The sequence below is a fragment of the Hypanus sabinus genome, chromosome 12, assembly GCF_030144855.1.
Source record: "Hypanus sabinus isolate sHypSab1 chromosome 12, sHypSab1.hap1, whole genome shotgun sequence".
Taxonomy (NCBI): Eukaryota; Metazoa; Chordata; class Chondrichthyes; order Myliobatiformes; family Dasyatidae; genus Hypanus; species Hypanus sabinus.
In genome coordinates, this window is record NC_082717.1 from 47,141,659 (window position 1) to 47,159,273 (window position 17,615).

Genomic DNA, 17,615 nt, shown 5'->3' on the forward strand with positions numbered 1-17,615 from the left:
TCTAATCAGGCAAGCACATATTATTTTATACTAAAATCCCTTTCTCGATATAAGTTTTCCGATGTAACTTGGCTGAACTTCACTTTTAAATGTAACCTCCCTAGTAACAAAGCTGAAAATACAAATCATCTGATCTCTCATAATTGCAGTCTGTGTTTTTAAATCTTGAGGCAAATTTTCCTTTATTAAAGAAATAAATATGCATCTCCTTGTTGTTATCTAAAGTCATGCGACTGATGAGGGATTTCAGCATATTGAAGACTGTGGGAAAGACAGCTCTAAAACTCTGCGTGATCCTTCTCCAGACATGATTCTACTTACAGTTTGAATATTTGGCTTAATTAAGAACTGTGGCAGATTACGGCATGAATCTTCCTTCCTTCTTTTTTTGCATTTATAATTCAGAATTAGTGTGCAAGTAACTATAGTTCTTGTGTTTGCTGCAGTGTTTTTGGTACATATTTGGCAAACTAATAAAATAGGACTTTGTTTTTTACGTTTTCCTTCAGGATGGACGGCCTTTTCAGAAAAGAACAGTGGAATAATTGTTGACAAAATAATTTTTAAAAGATCATTTTATGCATTTTTGATTTGATTATTTTGCTACCCATGGTTTCATATGTAAGGTAATTCATGAAATTACACAAAAGATGATTTGCAACATCAAAATCTAAAATTTCAAGACAACCATATCAGGACATTACAAAAAGTGTCATCTTTGTAATAGAAGGCATCCCCAGAAGCTAGCTATCTGCAATTCAATACATATACTCTCAGTGGCCACTTTTTTAGGCACATCAGTACACCAACTCATTACTGCAAATATCTAATCAGTCAATCATACAGCCAAAACTCAATGAATAAAAGCATGCAGACATGGTCAAGAGGTTCAGTTGTTTTCAGACCAAACACCAGAACAGGGAAAAAAATATAATCTAAGTGACTTTGACGGTAGAATGATTATGGTGCCAGACAGAATGGTTTTAGTATCTTGGAAACTGCTGATCTGGGATTTTCACATGCAACAGTCTTTACAGTTTACAGAGAATGGTTCAAAAAGAAAAAAAAATCCAGTGAGTGGCAGCTCTGTGGGCTTTGATAATGAGAGAAGTCAGAGGAGAATGGAGAGCCTAGTTCAAGCTGTCAGCAAGGCGACAATAACTCAGTTAACCATGTGTTACCTGCAGAACAGGCTTTCTGAACACATAAAATCCTGAAGTAGATAGGCTACAGTAGCAGAATTATTAGGTACTAGGAGTTACCTAATAAAATGGCCACTGAGTGTATTTTTAAAGTATCTAGACATACAGCAAAGTTGAATAACAATTCAAAAAAGTTGGATCATTGCTCAATATATATTTTTTGATATATGTCTATAAATAATGTCAGTTTGACTATATAATGGAATACTTTGATGAAATTTCCACACTCAAATGCTAATGTACTTTTGTTACCTCAGATAATGATGGATTTATTGTGAATTCCCAACTTCTTTATTTCAAAAGAAAAATATATTCACCAAAAGCTTTTCAGATTTGCATAAACAATGTTTAGTTAATAATGAAAGTGATTTTAACCTTAGAATCAGTGGATAGGCTTTTAAGTAAAGCAAACCACAAGTGCAAGACATTGGTGATGCTGTAGTCAAGAGTATTACATGCAGTTCTAGTTGCCATGCTATAAAAAGGATGTGATTTAACTTCAGGATCCAGAAAAGAGTCATAAAATACTTTGTCCAGACTGAAGGCTTGAGTTATACGTAAAGCAGAATTTGTCTTCCCTGGACTGGAGGAAGCTGAGGGGTAACTTTATAGAGGTCTATAAATTATTCAGGGCACAGACAAGATAAATTGTCAGTCTTTCTCCCACAGGAGAGTCTAAAACTAGAGGGCATAGATTTAAGACAAGAGAAAAGGTTTAAGGAAGTTGCAAGAGGCAAGTTTTTCCACACAGAGACTGGTGAACATATGGAACCAGCTGGCAATGGAAGAGGTAAAGGTAGGTATAATTAGAAGGTTTTAAAGATACTTGGTTGGTACATGAATCTGAAACATTTAGAGATATGGGTCAAATTCAGGCAATGGGATTAGATCAGGTCAGCACCTTGCTCAACATGGAAAAGTTGGGCTGAAGCGGCTTTATCCTTGCTCCATAACTTTATAACTCTGTCATAATGTGGTAAAGTTGACACAACTATTATATTGCACTTTGAGGCATATTTTATTAAACCTTAACTCTATGTTAAGCTTAAATTGCATTCACAAATTTATACTAATTTCTGTCAATTATTGCAAAGATTTATAAATGGATAAATTTTTGCAGTTTTGGGAAAAGTTTGATTGCGTTCTGTGTTGTCACCTCCATGACTTTCTCCACTGAAAGTCCTTTAACCTGTGCAATGTACTGACAGGAAATTGATATGTTCTGGGGCTCATTTCTTATCTGGAAAACAATAATTTCAGTCATTTTCATTACAGCAGAGTACAATTATAGACAGCACTGAAAGAAAGAAAAAAAACAAAAACAGTTTACCCAGTGCTTGCTGGATAATAGATTTTTTAAAAGGAGAGTAATGTTGTCTGATTAAAGCAATGACAATACATAGAACAGCAAAAGATATGCATTTGTAGAGATACCTTCATGACTCTCTCAGTATATCCCAAAATATTTCATAGCCAATAAAAGGGCATATCCTCCACACTATACTTTTGTTGTTCACTAATACTTTTGCAATCTTCTTTCACTGTGAGTTGTCAATCTTTAACCTTTTCATTTCTTCTGACCTTCAACCAAGCACAGACATTGTGTTCTCTCCTCCCTCTCTTCCAATCTCTACTTCACTTTTCTCTCTGTAATAAAATTTACTTTTCCTCTAAGTTGTTAACTCTTTCTTAGCCTTAGAAAATAGAACATAGAACTGCAGAGCATAATACAGGCCCATCAGCCCACAATATTGTGCCGAACCTTTAACCTATCTAAACCTTCCCTCCCATGCAGCTCTTGATTGTTTTCATCCATGCACCAAAAAGTATATTAAATGTTCTGAATGTAACTGCCTCTACCACCAACCCTGAGAGTGCATTCCACGCACCTACTACTTTTTGTGTTTAAAAAAAACCTACCTTTGACATCCTTCCTACACTTTCCTCAAACACATTAAAGTTGTGCCTCCATGTATTAGCCATTTCAGCCCGGGGAAAAAGATGTTGGCTGTCTATTTTGTACACCTCTATCACATCATCTTTTATCCTCCTTTTCTTTAAAGAAACAAGTCCTAGCTTGCTCAGTTTATCCTCACTAGACACGTCCTCCAAACCTGACAGCATCCTGGTAAATCTCCTCCACACCATCTTTGAAGCTTCCATATCCTTCTTATAATCAGATGACCAACAATGAACATAGTATTCTAAATATGATCTGACTGGAGTTTTATAGAGCTGCAACGTTATCTCACAGCCCTTGATATCAGTTCCCAACTAATGAAGATGAATGCACCATATGCTTTCTTAACCACTCTATCGATTTGCGCTGCACTTTGAGGGATCTCCGGGCGTGAACTCCAAGCTCCCTCTGTTCTACTATACTGTTAAGAATTCTGCCATTAACTCTGTACTCTACCTTCAAGTTCAAAATTCCAAAGTGAATCACTTCACACTTTCCCAGATTGCACTTCATCTGCCACTTATCAGCCCAGTTCTGTGCATGGCAAATCATGTCCAACCAATCTTGTAGAGTTTTTCAAGGAACAAACCAGGAAAATGGAAGAAGACAAGGCAGTGAGCGTTGTCCACGTGGACTTCAGCAAGGTCTTTGGCAAGGTACTGAATGCAAGGTTAGTCAAGAAGGTTCAGTACTTGAATCAAGATGTGGTAGTAAACTATGAATAGACACTGGCTTCACAGGAGAAACCAGAGAGTGGTAGTAGATGGTTGCCTCTCTCTTGACTATAGACCTGTGACTGGTGGTTTGCCACAGAGATTGGTACTGGGTCAGTTATTTTTTGTCATTTATATCAATGATCTGAACGATAATGTGGTTAACTGGATCAGCAAATCTGCAACTGACCAAGATTAAGGGTGTAGTAGACAAAAAGGAAGACTATCAAAGCTTGCAAAGGGATCTGGACCAGCTGGAAAAAAGGGCTAAAATGGCAGATGGAATTTAATTCAGACAAGTGTAAGGTGTAGCACTTTGGGAGAACGAAACAGGATAGGACTTACACAGTGAAAGGCAGGGCAATGAGGAGTGTGATAGAACAGAGGGATCTGGCGGGGGGGGGGGGGGGGGTACAGATTCATTACTCCCTGAAAGTAGCTTCACAAGTAGATAGGGTTGCAAAGAGAGCTTTTGGCACAATGGCCTTCATAAATCAAAGTATTGAGTACAGGAATTGGAATGTTATGCTGAAGTTGTATAAGACATTGGTGATGCCTAATTTGGAGTATCGTGTGCAGTTTTGGTCACCTACCTATAGGAAAGATATCAATACGATTGAAAGAATGCAGATGTTGCCAGGACCTAACAACCTGAGTCATAGGGAAAGGTTGAATAGGTTAGGATTTTATTCCCCAGAATGTGGGAGAATGAGTGGAGATTTGATAGAAGTATACAAAATTATGAAGGGTAAATGTATGTAGTCTTTTTCCACTGAGATTGGGCAAGACAAAACTATGGACCATGAGCTAAAGAGTGAAAAATGAAATGTTTAAGGAGAACCCAAGGGGGAATTTCTTCATTCAGAGGGTTGTGAGAGTGTGGAATGAACTGCCAATGGAAGTAGTGGGTATAGTTCGATTTCAACATTTAATAGAAATTTAGATGGAGGGCTGCGTTTTGGGTGCATCCTATCAATATCCCTTTCTAACCTATAGCAACCTTCTACACTACCCACAGCACCACCAACCTTCATGTCATCTGTAAACCTACGAACCCACCCTTCCATTTCGTTATCCAAGGTATTTAAGAAAAAATTACAGAGCATGGGTCCCAGAAGAGATCCCTGTGGAACACCACTGGTCACTGACCTCCAGGCAAAATATGCTCCACCTACTATCATTCTCTGCCTTCTGTGGGCAAGGCGATTCTGAATCCACATATCCAAGTTTCCCTGGATCCCATGCTTCTTGACTTAGTGAAGGAGTCTACTGTGGGAAACCTTGTCAAATGTCATCCACTGCTCTGCCTTTATCAATATGTTTTGTCACTTACTCAAATAATTCAAAGTTCAGAGTACAATTTATTAGAGAAGTTATTAGCTAAGTATATTTCACCATATACAACCCTGAGATCATTTTCCTGTGGGTATACTCAGCAAATCTATAAAACAGAAACTATAACGGGTTCAATGAAAGATCAACCAGAGACAGAAGATAACAAACTGTGTCAATAAGCCTTTGACAAGGTGCTGCACATGAGGCTGCTTAGCAAGATAACAGCCCATGGAATTACACGGAAGTTACTAGCATGGGTGGAGCATTGGTTGATCGGCAGAAAACAGAGTGAAAATAAAGGGATCCTATTCTGGCTGGCTGCCGGTTACCAGTGGAGTTCCACAGGGGTTGGTGTTGGGACCGCTGCTTTTTACAATGTATGTCAATGATTTGGATTATTAGATTAATGGATTTGTGGCTAAATTTGCCGATGATACAAAGACAGGTGGAGGAGTAGGTAGGGTTGAGGAAACAGAGAACCTGCAGAGAGACTTAGATAGTTTAGGGGACTGGGCAAAGAAGTGGCAAATGAAATACAATGTTGTAAAGTGTATGGTCACGCACTTTGGTGAAAGAAATAAACAGGCAGATTATCTTTTAGATGTGGAGAGAATTCCAAATGCAGAGATGCAAAGGGACTTGGGAGTCCTTGTGCAAGATACCCTAAAGGTTAACCTCCAGGTTGAGTCAGTGGTGAAGAAGACAAATGTAATGTTGGCATTCATTTCTAGAGGTATAGAATATAAAAGCAGGGATGTAAAGTTGAGGCTCTATGAGGCACTTGTGAGACCACATTTAGAGTGTTGTGTGCAGTTTTGGGCTCCTAATTTTAGAAACAATTTACTGACATTGGAGAGGGTTCAGATAAGATTCACGAGAATGATTCCAGGAATGAAAGGGTTACTGTATGGGGAATGTCTGGCAGCTCTTGGGTTGCAATCCCTGGAGTTCAGGAGAATGAGGGGAGATTCTCATAGAAACATTCCGAATGTTAAAAGGCCTGAACAGATTAGATATGACAAAGTTATTTCTCATGACAGGGGAGTCTAGGACAAGAGGGCATGACTTCAGGATTGAAGGACATCCACTTAGAACAGATTTGCAGAGAAATTACTTTAGTCAGAGGGTGGTAAATCTGTGGAATTTGTTGCCACAAGCAGCTGTGGAGGCCAAATCACTGGGTGCATTTAAGGCAGAGATAGACAGGTTCTCGATTAGCCAGAGTATGAAGGGGTATGTCGAAAAGGCAGGGGAATGGGGTTGACTGGAAGAATTGGATCAGCCATGATTGAATGGCAGAGCAGACTTGATGGACTGAATGGACTTCTGCTCCTATATCTTATGGTCTTATGGAGAACATCAGATAACAAGATCTGGGACCTCTGCTTTTCGTGATTTTCATTAATGACCTGGATGTGGGGGTAGAAGGGTGGGTTGGCAAGTTTGCAGACGACACAAAGGTGGGTAGTGTTGTAGGTAGTGTAGAGGATTGTCGAAGATTGCGGAAAGACATTGATAGGATGCAGAAGTGGGCTGAGCAGTGGCAGATGGAGATCAACCTGGAGAAGTATGAGGTGGTACACTTTGGAAGGACAAACTCCAAGGCAGAGTACAAAGTAAATGGCAGGATACTTGGTAGTGTGGAGGAGCAGAGGGATCTGGGGGGTACATGTTCACAGATCCCTGAAAGTTGCCTCACAGGTAGATAGGGTAGTTAAGAAAGCTTATGGGGTGTTAGCTTTCATAAGTCGAGGGATAAAGTTTTAAGAGACCTGATGTAATGATGCAGCTCTATAAAACTCTAGTTAGGCCACACTTGGAGTACTGTGTCCAGTTCTGGTCACCTCACTATAGGAAGAATGTGGAAGCATTGGAAAAAGTACAGAGGAGATTTACCAGGATGCTGCCTGGTTTAGAGAATATGGATTATGATCAGAGATTAAGGGAGCTAGGGCTTTACTCTCTGGAGAGAAGGAGGATGAGAGGAGACATGATAGAGGTGTACAAGATATTAAGAGGAATAGACAGAGTGGACAGCCAGCGCCTCTTCCCCAGGGCACCACTGCTCAGTACAAGAGGACATGGCTTTAAGTTAAGGGGAGGAAAATTCAAGGGGGATATTAGAGGAAGGTTTTTCACTCAGAGAGCAGTTGGTGCGTGGAATGCACTGCCTGAGTCAGTGGTGGAGGCAGATACGCTAGTGAAGTTTGAGAGACTACTAGACATATGGAGGAATTTAAGGTGGGGGGTTATATGTGAGGTTGGGTTTGAGGGTCAGCACAACATTGTGGGCTGAAAGGCCTGTAATGAGCTGTACTATTCTATGTTCTAAAATTCAGTGTCAGAAGTTTGCAAAGGAACATCTGAACAAGTCTGATGCATTTTGGAAACAAGTCCTGTGGACTGGTGAAGTTAAAATAGAATGTTTTGGTCGCAATGAGCAAATGTATGTTTGGAGATAAAAAGGTGCAGAATTTCATAAAGAGTCTTTAAAGTGAGATTATTGGTTGTGGAAACATCTCAATGGATAAGCAACTGAATATAGTTATCCCCTTTTGTTCAAGAGCCTGATGGTTGTGGAGTGCTAACTATTCCTGATCCTGGTGGTAAGAGTTCTGAGGCTCTTAAACCTGTTGGCAGCAGTGAGCACAGAGCCTGGCCTGGATGGTGGGGATCTCTGATGATGGATGCTGCTTTCCTACAATAGTGTTTCATGTAGATGTACTCAATGGTTAAGAGGGCTTGAACTGTGATGTACAGTACTGAGCAAAATCCACTACCTTTTGTAAGATTTTACATTCAAGGGCATTGGTGTTTCCATACTAGGCTGTGATACAGCCAGTCAATACACTCTCCACTACACACCTAGAAACTTGTCAAAATTTTAGATGTCGTACCAAATCTCTGCAGACTCCTAAGGAGGTAAAGATAGTGCTCTACTTTCTTCACAATTGCACATACATGCTGAATCCAAGACAGATCCTCTGAAATAGTAACACCCAGGAATTTTAAGTTGCTAACACTCTCTACCTCTAATCCTCTGATGAGGAATGGCTCATGGACGTCTGGTTTCTTTCTGCTGAAGTCTAGAATTAGTTCCTTAGTCTTATTGACATTGAGTGAGAGGCTGTTGCTATAGCAACACAGCCCAAATTTCAATCTCCCTTCTGTATGCTGATTCATCACCACCTTTGATTCAGCCCACAATCACAAACTTGAATATGGCTTTGGAACTGCACTTAGCCACACAGCCATAGGTGTAAAGCAAGTAGAGCAGGGAGCTAAGAACACAGCTCTGTGGCACATCTGTACTGATAGAGATAGTGGAGAAGATGATGTTGCCAATCTGAACTGATTGGGGTCTATGAGTGAGGAAATCGATGATCTAATGTTACAAGGAAGTATTGAGGCCAATGTCCTCAGAAAGCCATACTAACTATCCCTAATCAGATTATGCTTCTCCAAATGCTCATAAATCATGTCTGTAAGAATCTTCTCCAACAGTTTGTCCTCCACTGACATAAAGACTCACTGGTCTGTAATTCCCAGGATTATCCCTACTCCCTTTCTTGAACAAAGGAATAACATTTGCCACCTTCAAATCCTCTGGCATTATTCATGTGGTCAGAGAGGATGCAAAGATCATCACCAAAGGCAGAGCAATCATTTCCATTGTCCCCTGTAGTAACCTGGGGTATATCCTATCTGGCCCTGGGGACTTATCTACTGTATCCTAATGTTTTTCAAGATTGCCAGCAAATCCTCTTTCTTGACTTTGACATGGCTGCATATTGGTCAAGGTCCTTCTCACTGGTGAATACTGAGCAAAGTATTCATTAACCCTCCCCTGCCTTCTCTGACTCCAGTCGTACATTTCCTCTTTTATCGCTGATCAGTCCTATCCTCACTGTGGTCATCCTGCTGTTCTTCACATACGTATAAAATACCTTGAGGTTTTCCTTAATCCTACTTGCCAAGGCCTTCTCATGCCCCTTTCTATCTTCCCTAAGTCTATCATTCTTCAGCTCCTCCCTGGCTGCCTTTTAATTCTCTAGAATCCTATTTGATTCTTGCTTCCTAAACCTTAAGTATGCTTGTCCTTAAATATGCATGGCTCCTTCACTTTGCCATCCTTCCCCAAAACCTCATGCAATAACTTCTGTATAATTTTCTGTTTCTCTTCAGATTTTGAGAATTTATTGTGGCTTTGCACTAAATTTAACATTCATCTCTGAGGTAGCTGGCTGAATGTTCAGTTTCCAGCACAAGATCCCAGTCAGAGAATAGTGAGAAGTGATACACAACTTTGAAGCAGCCATCTGTGGCTTCAGTATCATGGAATCGAACAGACTGAAGAATGATATCTGAAGGATCAGTATTGGAAGAAAAAATTGTCTTTGAGATGTGCTGGATGGGGTTAGGGAGAATGGAATTATTAGCAATGGAAGAGATTAAAAAGCCTCATTCAGATATTAGTTGGAAAAGCAAAAGTGAGCTTGGAAGTGGTGGGCAAATGGAGAGATTAGAGATACCTGGGAGAAGAATGGAATGTTTTGTGGAAAGTCCACGTAAAGTTGCGAAATTGAATCCAGTTAATAAAAGGGCATATACTAGTTCCGGCAGACCTCGCTTCCTTCTTCCTGACAATTTTCATCAGACCCAAAAAACCCAGCAATACACGATGAAATATAAAATGGGAGTTAATTCTAAAGCATGAGGTGTTTAAGGGATATGTTTTTTTCTTAAAGGCAGATTTGATTGCCTATCAACCAAAACATAACCTCCTTTAAAACTGGAAGAGGATAGATTAAAAGCTGAATTCAAGTCTTATTTAAACATTCTTAAGTACCGGCATAAACCAGATGTTAAAATTTCTCTTTATGTTCATGGCAGTTCTTGCCTTTTCAAGCATTGAAAGTTTCCTAGGGTACTCTATCAGGCTCTGCCACTGTTTTCCTTCAGCCGAATTAAAAGTTACCTAAGTGATTTTTAAATTTATCGAAACATTAGTTATCAGCTCTAAAGAGTTAATCTTCTATATAATATTCTTCTTGGTTTGAAGGAGATGACACATCTATTACAAGAATCAAGTATATAACCAATTTTATTGGACAAAGAAATACCTTACCTGTTTTACCGGTCCTAATGCGGGAGAGTCTGTCTCTAAGCATATACACTCTAATGGCAATTGCTTCACCAGTTTTTGCTTCTTGGACAAAACACAAACATTAGTTTGACCACAGGTTGAACTACACAAAGCTAATGCAAAAAATACAAATTAAAAATCTTTCAAAATATTTTAATCCACAGAAAAAAATGCAATCACAACTATTTATTAGTAAAATCCTGTGCAATAAGAGTACTCTGTTTCACAGGTTTGTAGTAGCAAGATTTAAATGTGCACAAATTATTCTCAGTGACTACCAAATGTCAACATACTGTATGTATATACCTAACTGAACCAACTGGTTTAGTAGATTTTTCTGCACAATATGCAATTGTCAAAATATGGTACAAATCCATAATTGGTAGCAATTCTTCCAGACCCAATCCATGTGATCATACTTCTGAGCCTGTTAAGTCTTAGACAATGCAACTTTCACTTCTCAGCCTGACATTGTGCAAATATGGTGGGACTTTTTTCTCTGGCAAATTGTTTTTGGCCAACGATGGAACCTAATCCAACTAAACTGAGATATTTTCTGAACAACTAATCTGACAAAACAAAGGCACTTAGTTGTTAACTAAGTATCTCCAGCATGCATATCTATAAATGATGCTGCCCAGAGGTATGGTATAATGAAACAGAAGGCAGCTTTTTCACACTTTGATTCATGCAGTTCCAAGGGAAGCACTTTAATTAGTCCTATTTCCTCTCTCCTTACTTCCTTAAATTAATGCAACTTACTTACTATCAAATATGCTCATCAAATCACTTTGACTTCTTTTGCCATTAGCCTGTATTATGGTCATTTGAAACAAGCCAGCTCATAACAGCATATTTTTAGGATAAGACCCAAAACAAAATACTTGGGGAAAACAGTCACAAGGAGAGTGTGCAAATCCTGCTGTTACGTACTCGTGACACGACAGTGGTACCCTTGTCACGTGACTGGGGTTGAAGCTATACTGGACTTGAGGTAATGGTCTTGTGATGGTGGAGTGATGTCATTTTCCCGCCAGTAGAGATCATGTGACAGTTTTTTTTTACAGGTTATAAAAGGAAGACCCCACCCTGTGAGGAGGGGCAGTTCTTGGCTGGATTTGCCAAGTTGACTTCATGCCACTGCGTGATTTAATGTGATGACGCAGTTTAGTTGAAGGATGAAGTTTTTATCTAATGCCTAAAGTCTAAAAGGTCATTGCCAGCAGTTTCTTTACAATACCGCTAGTTCAGAAATCAGTGGAGAGTGAAGATTGGAGTTCAGGAGTTAAAGATTGAGGAGAATCGATTTTCGACGGTGAAACGGGGTCGACCTTATTTAATCCTTATTCGGGAAGGAATTCGTTGACTGTTCTCGTGTTAATCTCTGCGGGCTAGCAGAAGATTGAGGACAGTGTGATAAAGGAAAGGTCAGTGCCTTTAAGCCGTTTCATTTCGTAAATTCTTCGTGGGAAGTTCGACGCCGGGGATCAAAGCAAAACGACGTGAAAGAGAATTTAAATCGTCTTATAAAGTCTCTCCTTTTAAATGGACTGTGAGCATTTCGAACTTTTGGCAATACTACTTTAAAGAACTGTTTTTGCAACATCGCTTTAAGAACTGTTTGAGCTGCATCGCTTTAAGAACTGTTTAACCTGCCGCACAGCAGCTGTTTCCGGTTACGTTGGTGTTTGTTTACTTTTGGGGGTTTTGTTTTCAGTGTTTAATAAAAGTGTTATTTGTTATAAAATCCCTTGCCGAACTCATATATTTATTGTTGCCTGAATACATAACACTGCACAGAAAGCATCCATATCAAGGTTGAAGCTGGGACCCAGGAGCTGTGAGACAGCAGCATCTTTGCCACAGTGCTGCTGTCTTACTATGCAAGCAACAAAAGGTAGATACTTGTGGACTGGTACATCACAGGAATAGGAAGATAAACCCTCTCTTCAACTAAAGAGGTATCAGAATCAGGTTTATCACCGGCATGTGACATGAAATTTGTTAACTTAGCAGCAGCAGTTCAATGCAATACATAATATTTAAAAAAACAATATACTGTAATAATAAAAAAAGTAAATCAATTACAGTATATATATCCTGAAGAGATTAAAAATCATGCAAAAAACAGAAATAATATATATTAAAAATGTGAGGTAGTGTCCAAGGGTTCAATGTCCATTCAGGAATTGGATGGCAGAGGGGAAGAAGCTGTTCCTGAATCGCTGAGTGTGTGCCTTCAGGCTTCTGTACCTCCCACCTGATAGTAACAGTGAGAAAAGGGCATGCATTAGGTGCTGGAGGTCTTAATATTGGACGATGCCTTTCTGCGACACCGCTGCCTAAAGATGTCCTGGATACTTTGTAGGCTAGTGCCCAAGATGGAGCTGATTAGATTTACAACCTTCTGCAGCTTCTTTCGGTCCTGTGCAGTAGCCCCTCCATACCAGACGGTGATGCAGTCTGTCAGAATGCTCTCCACGGTACAACTATAGAAGTTTTTGAGTGTATTTGTTGACATGCCAAATCTCTTCAAGCTAATTAAGTTTAGCCGTTCTCTTGCCTTCTTTAGAACTACATAGATATGTTGGGACCAGGTTAGATTTTCAGACATCTTGACACCTTGGAACTTGAAGCTGCACACTCTCTCCACTTCTGATCCCTTTATGAGGATCAGTATGTGTTCCTTCATCCTACCCTTCCTGAGGTCCACAATCAGCTCTTTTGTCTTACTGACTTTGAGTCCAAGGTTGTTGCTGCAACACTACTTCACTAGTTGGCATATCTCACTCCTGTGCGCCTTCTCGTCACCACCTGAGATTCTACCAACAATGGTTGTATCGTCAGCAAATTTGTAAATGGTATTTGAGCTATACCTAACCACACAGTCGTGTGTATACGGAGCATAGAACAGTGGACTCTAAGCACACACTCCTGAGGTGTGCCAGTGTTAAAACAGTACAGGTTTGGTAGCATTTGTGCTATTCATCTAGTGGTGTAATGGACAGTTAGGTATCAGTGGTGCTTAAATATGTGTGGAAGTGTGATCTTTGATTAAAGACAGGGATCATACCAGAGAAGAAAAGGAATTTCTTACTAATGATGGTCATGATAGTAAAATGGAACAAGCTGACAGATCCAAAAACATTGCTGCCTTAAAATTAACTTTCAGTTGGTGGTATTAAACCTAGTGAATAGTGGCAGCTGCATGTTCTTTCCCGCTTCTGAACTGTACTTTCTACTGTAGTTTTAGAAGCAGAATAATTCATACAGTTACCATTAATGTAGAAAATTTAGTACCATCAACTAAAAATGAAATTCTTTTACAGGTACTTTGTTTTTCATAAATATTGTGTCATAGAGTAACTGTCTTTATTACTCTAGTTAAAAGAATTTCTGTGCACCTAGCATACAAACTAAAAATTTTATTTGATCTAACCTGCTCGCTTCGTATAATGGATGGTGGTATTGAAAAGAAAAATCCAGCTTTCACACCTTCCATAGCCACAGAGGGTTTTCCATCAAAAGCATGAAGCAATACCTTCTGAGCTCCTAGAAAAATACAGATTATTTTATCATTACTGTATCAGAATCAGACAATATATCACTGGCATATGGCGTGAAATTTGTTAACTTTACCACAGCAGTACAATGAACTACATGATAAATAGAGTGGGAAAAAACTGAGTTACATTAAGTATATATATAGTATATCTATTAATTAGTTATGTTAAAATAAGTAGTGCAAAAGAACAGAAATAAAAATGTAGTGAGGTAGTGTTCATGGGATCAATGTCCATTTAGAAATTGGATGGCAGAGGGGAAGAAGCTGTTCCTAAATCACTGATCATTTACCTTCAGGCTTCTGTACTTTCTTTCCAATGGTAACAGTGAAAAATGGGCAGGTCCTGAGTGGTGGGGGTCCTTAACAATAGACACTGCCCTTCTGAGGCACTGTTCCTTGAATATGTCTTGGATACAATGAAGGCTAGTGCCCCTGATGAAGCTGACTAATTTTACAACTTTCTGTAACTTCTTTCAATCCTGTGCAGTAGCCCCTCCATACTCAACGGTGATGCAGCCTGTCAGAATGCTCTCCACAGTACACCTGTAAACATTTTTGAGTATTTTAGTTGACAAACCCATTCTTCTCAAATTCCTAATATAATATAGCTTCTGTCTTGTTCTCCTTATAGCTGCACCAATATGTTTGGTTCAGGTTAGGTCCTCAGAGATAGTGACAACCGGGAACTTGAAATCACTTGCTCTCTTAACTTCTGATCCCTCTATGTGGATTAGTTTGTATTACCTCATCTTACCCTTCCTGAATTCTACAATCAGCTCTTTGGTTTTGCTGATGTTAAGTGCAAGTTTGTTGCTGTGACTTGCTCCTGTACACTCTTTCATCACCATCTGAAACTCTGCCAAGAGTGGTTGTATTATCAGTAAATTTATAGATGGTATTTGAGCTATGCCTAGCTACACAGTCATGGGTGTAGAAAGAGGACAGCAGTGGGCTAAGCACACATCCCTGTGGAGTGCCACTGTTAATTGTCAGTGAGGTGGAAATGTTATTTCCAATTCACACAGATTGTGGTCTTCCAGTTAGGAAGTCAAGGATCCAGTTGCAGAGGGAGGTACATAAGCCTAGGTTCTGTAGCTTTTCAATCAGGACTGTACAAATAATTGTGTTAAATGCTGAGCTATGGTCAATAAACGGCATCCTGACATAGGATTTTGCATTGTCCAAGTGTTCCAAGGCTGCGTGGAGAGCTATTGAGATCGCATCTGCTGTAGAGATAGTGTGGCAATAAGCAAATTTTAGTGGGTCCAGGTCCTTCCACACTCAGCAATTCTAGCCATGACCAACCTCTCAAAGCATTTCATCACTGTAGATATGAGTGTTACTTGATGACAGTCGTTAAGGCAGCACACATTGCTCTTCTTAGGCACTGGTATAATTATTGCCTTTTTGAAGCAGATGGGAACTTCCAACTGTAGAAGTAAGAGATTGTAAATGTCTTTGAATACTCCTGCCAGATGGTTGGCATAGGTTTTCAGAGCCTTACTCGGTACTCTGCCTTTTTGGGCCCTGCTGCCTTGCGAGGGATCACCCTCTTGAAAGGCAGCCTGACGTCGGTCTCTGAGACACAGTGTTCAGATGCTACTGGGACCCTCACAGCTGGTATTTTTATTCTCCCTTTCAAAACGAGCATAAAAGTGTTGAGTTCACCTGGTAGTGAAGCATCACTGTCATTCATGATGTTGGGTTTTGCTCTGTAGGAAGTAATGACCTGAAAACCCTGCCAGAGTTAATGTGCATCCAATATTGCCTCTAACCTCTCCTGGAATTGTTTCTTGGCTCTTGAAATACTTAGTATTTCCTTCAAGTTACCCACATATTGTATGTAAGATAACCTAACAACATGTTTAATGAGACCAAGCACACTCTGAAGACCATAGATTCCTCCCTATTTCAACACTTCAACTTTTTTTAAGACTAGAGATCAGCAGTGTAAAAGTTTAGCAAACTCAGTGACTTTGTTCAAGTTCAACTTTATTGTCATTTCTAAAATTGAACATATGAACAATTGAACACCCAGGTCTCAAACAGAGTCCAGTAGCTATATACTGTTTACTTTCTAATTTGCGTTGTAAATGCACCTTATTATATGTTAATTTAATTGTGGTAATATTACTTATGTGTTGCTTGTGAGTTATGTGTACTGTGTTGTGCACCTTGCTTGTTTTATTTAACTGCATACATGTTGCACTCAGAACACACACACACACACACACACTCACACTCTCTCTCTTACTCCTCAATTTACTTGTGGTAATTTTCATTTTTGAAAATAAACCCTTGACTTTATTAAGCATGAGTAAGAAATTCAGCCTTAGTAGCTGATCAGTCCTAAATCCTAGGTAGTTCATAATTGAGCTGCTGGAACATTAATTTCCTCTTGTATGGAGTAGTCAAGTTACACCAACACCTTAGGTGTTGACATAGAAAAGCTGCAGTGTAAAAAGAGGGTCTGCTCTAATCCGGGTTGCATCCTGCAGGAAGATGTTAAATAAAGGGGGTGTCCTGATCCGGGTCAGATCCCACAGGGACACTTTAAATAAAGGGGGCATCCCAATGTGGGTCAGATCCCGCAGGAGCAAGTTAAATAAAGGGTGTGCCGCAATCCAGGTCAGATCCATGTTAAAGAATGGGGGTACCCTGATCCAGGTCGGATCACACAGGAACACATCAAATAAAGGGGGTGCCCTGAGCCAGGTCAGATCATGCAAGAGCACATTGAAGAAAAGGGGTTGCCCTGATCCAGCACAGGAAGAAGTTAGCCTGGTCCAGGTCAGACTCTGTGGGAGCATAATGAGTGTGAAGTGTGTGTGTATGTGTGTGCACCGATTGTATGTGTGTGAATCATAACATGAAAGTCTCCTATTTCAAACCTTTAAAGCACTCCAGTAATGTGCATATTTGTCACTGTGGACCAGAAGCATTAAGTATGATTGAGGAGCAAGTGTATGCGTTCTGTAGGCAGTTAATCAGTGACTGCAAAATGAAATCCTCTGGACAAGGTGCACCACACAGTACATATAAATGACACACAACACATAACTAATATTACCACAATTAATTTAACAAATAATAAGGTGCATTAAAGACACAATTTAAAAAGTAAACAGTGTGATACTACTGACACTGCATATGTAATGAGACCTGGGTGGTGGTAGTATTCTTATGGTTTGGGGGGGGAAGTCTGTTTTCCATCCTAACGGTTCTTGGCCGAATGCTACAGAGTCAAAGAGATTGTAGGATGGATAGGAGGGATAATTAAAAATAGTAAGGGTCCTGTGAATACAGCGCTCTTGATAAATATCTCTGATGGGTGGAAGAGAGAACCTGATGATCCTCTCAACAGTCCTCTCAATCCTTTGTAAGGACTTGTGTTCAGATGCCTTGCAATTCCTGTATCAAACAGTGATAGAGCTGGTCAAGACATTCTCAATAGTGCTCCTGTAAAAGTTGGTTAAAATGGGGTTGGGGGAAGCCTCTTTCACCTCAGTCTCCTCAGGAGGTGGAGACACTGCTGTGCTTTCTTGACCAAAGAGGTGGTGTTGAGGGACTAGGTGAGTTTGTCCATTACAAGCACTCCCAGAAACTTAGTGCTCCCAACTTTCACCACAGAGGAGCAGCTTATGTGTACAAAGGACCCTGCATCATCCTAAAATCTTGTTTACGTTGAGACTCA

The 17,615-nt window shown here is 39.8% G+C and overlaps 1 protein-coding gene and 1 long non-coding RNA gene across 4 annotated transcripts in view; one reads left to right on the plus strand and one right to left on the minus strand.

Annotated features, from left to right (window-relative positions):
• The window catches only part of LOC132402847 (uncharacterized), a 56,695-nt gene that overhangs the window by 7,378 nt on the left and 31,702 nt on the right, over positions 1-17,615 (plus strand). The gene's annotated exons all lie outside the window — the stretch shown is intronic.
• LOC132402844 (putative deoxyribonuclease TATDN3) overlaps positions 558-17,615 on the minus strand; it is an 83,250-nt gene continuing 66,192 nt past the window's right edge. The window contains exons 8-10 of one of the 2 annotated variants that reach the window (XM_059985862.1): positions 13,796-13,908; positions 10,339-10,419; positions 558-2,442 (exon numbers count right to left, since the gene is read on the minus strand). In XM_059985862.1, coding sequence (XP_059841845.1) covers positions 2,299-2,442; positions 10,339-10,419; positions 13,796-13,908 — 338 coding nt within the window. In that variant the 3' untranslated portion in view covers positions 558-2,298. The remainder of the gene's footprint in view (positions 2,443-10,338; positions 10,420-13,795; positions 13,909-17,615) is intronic. The other variant, XM_059985863.1, reaches the window with a different exon arrangement.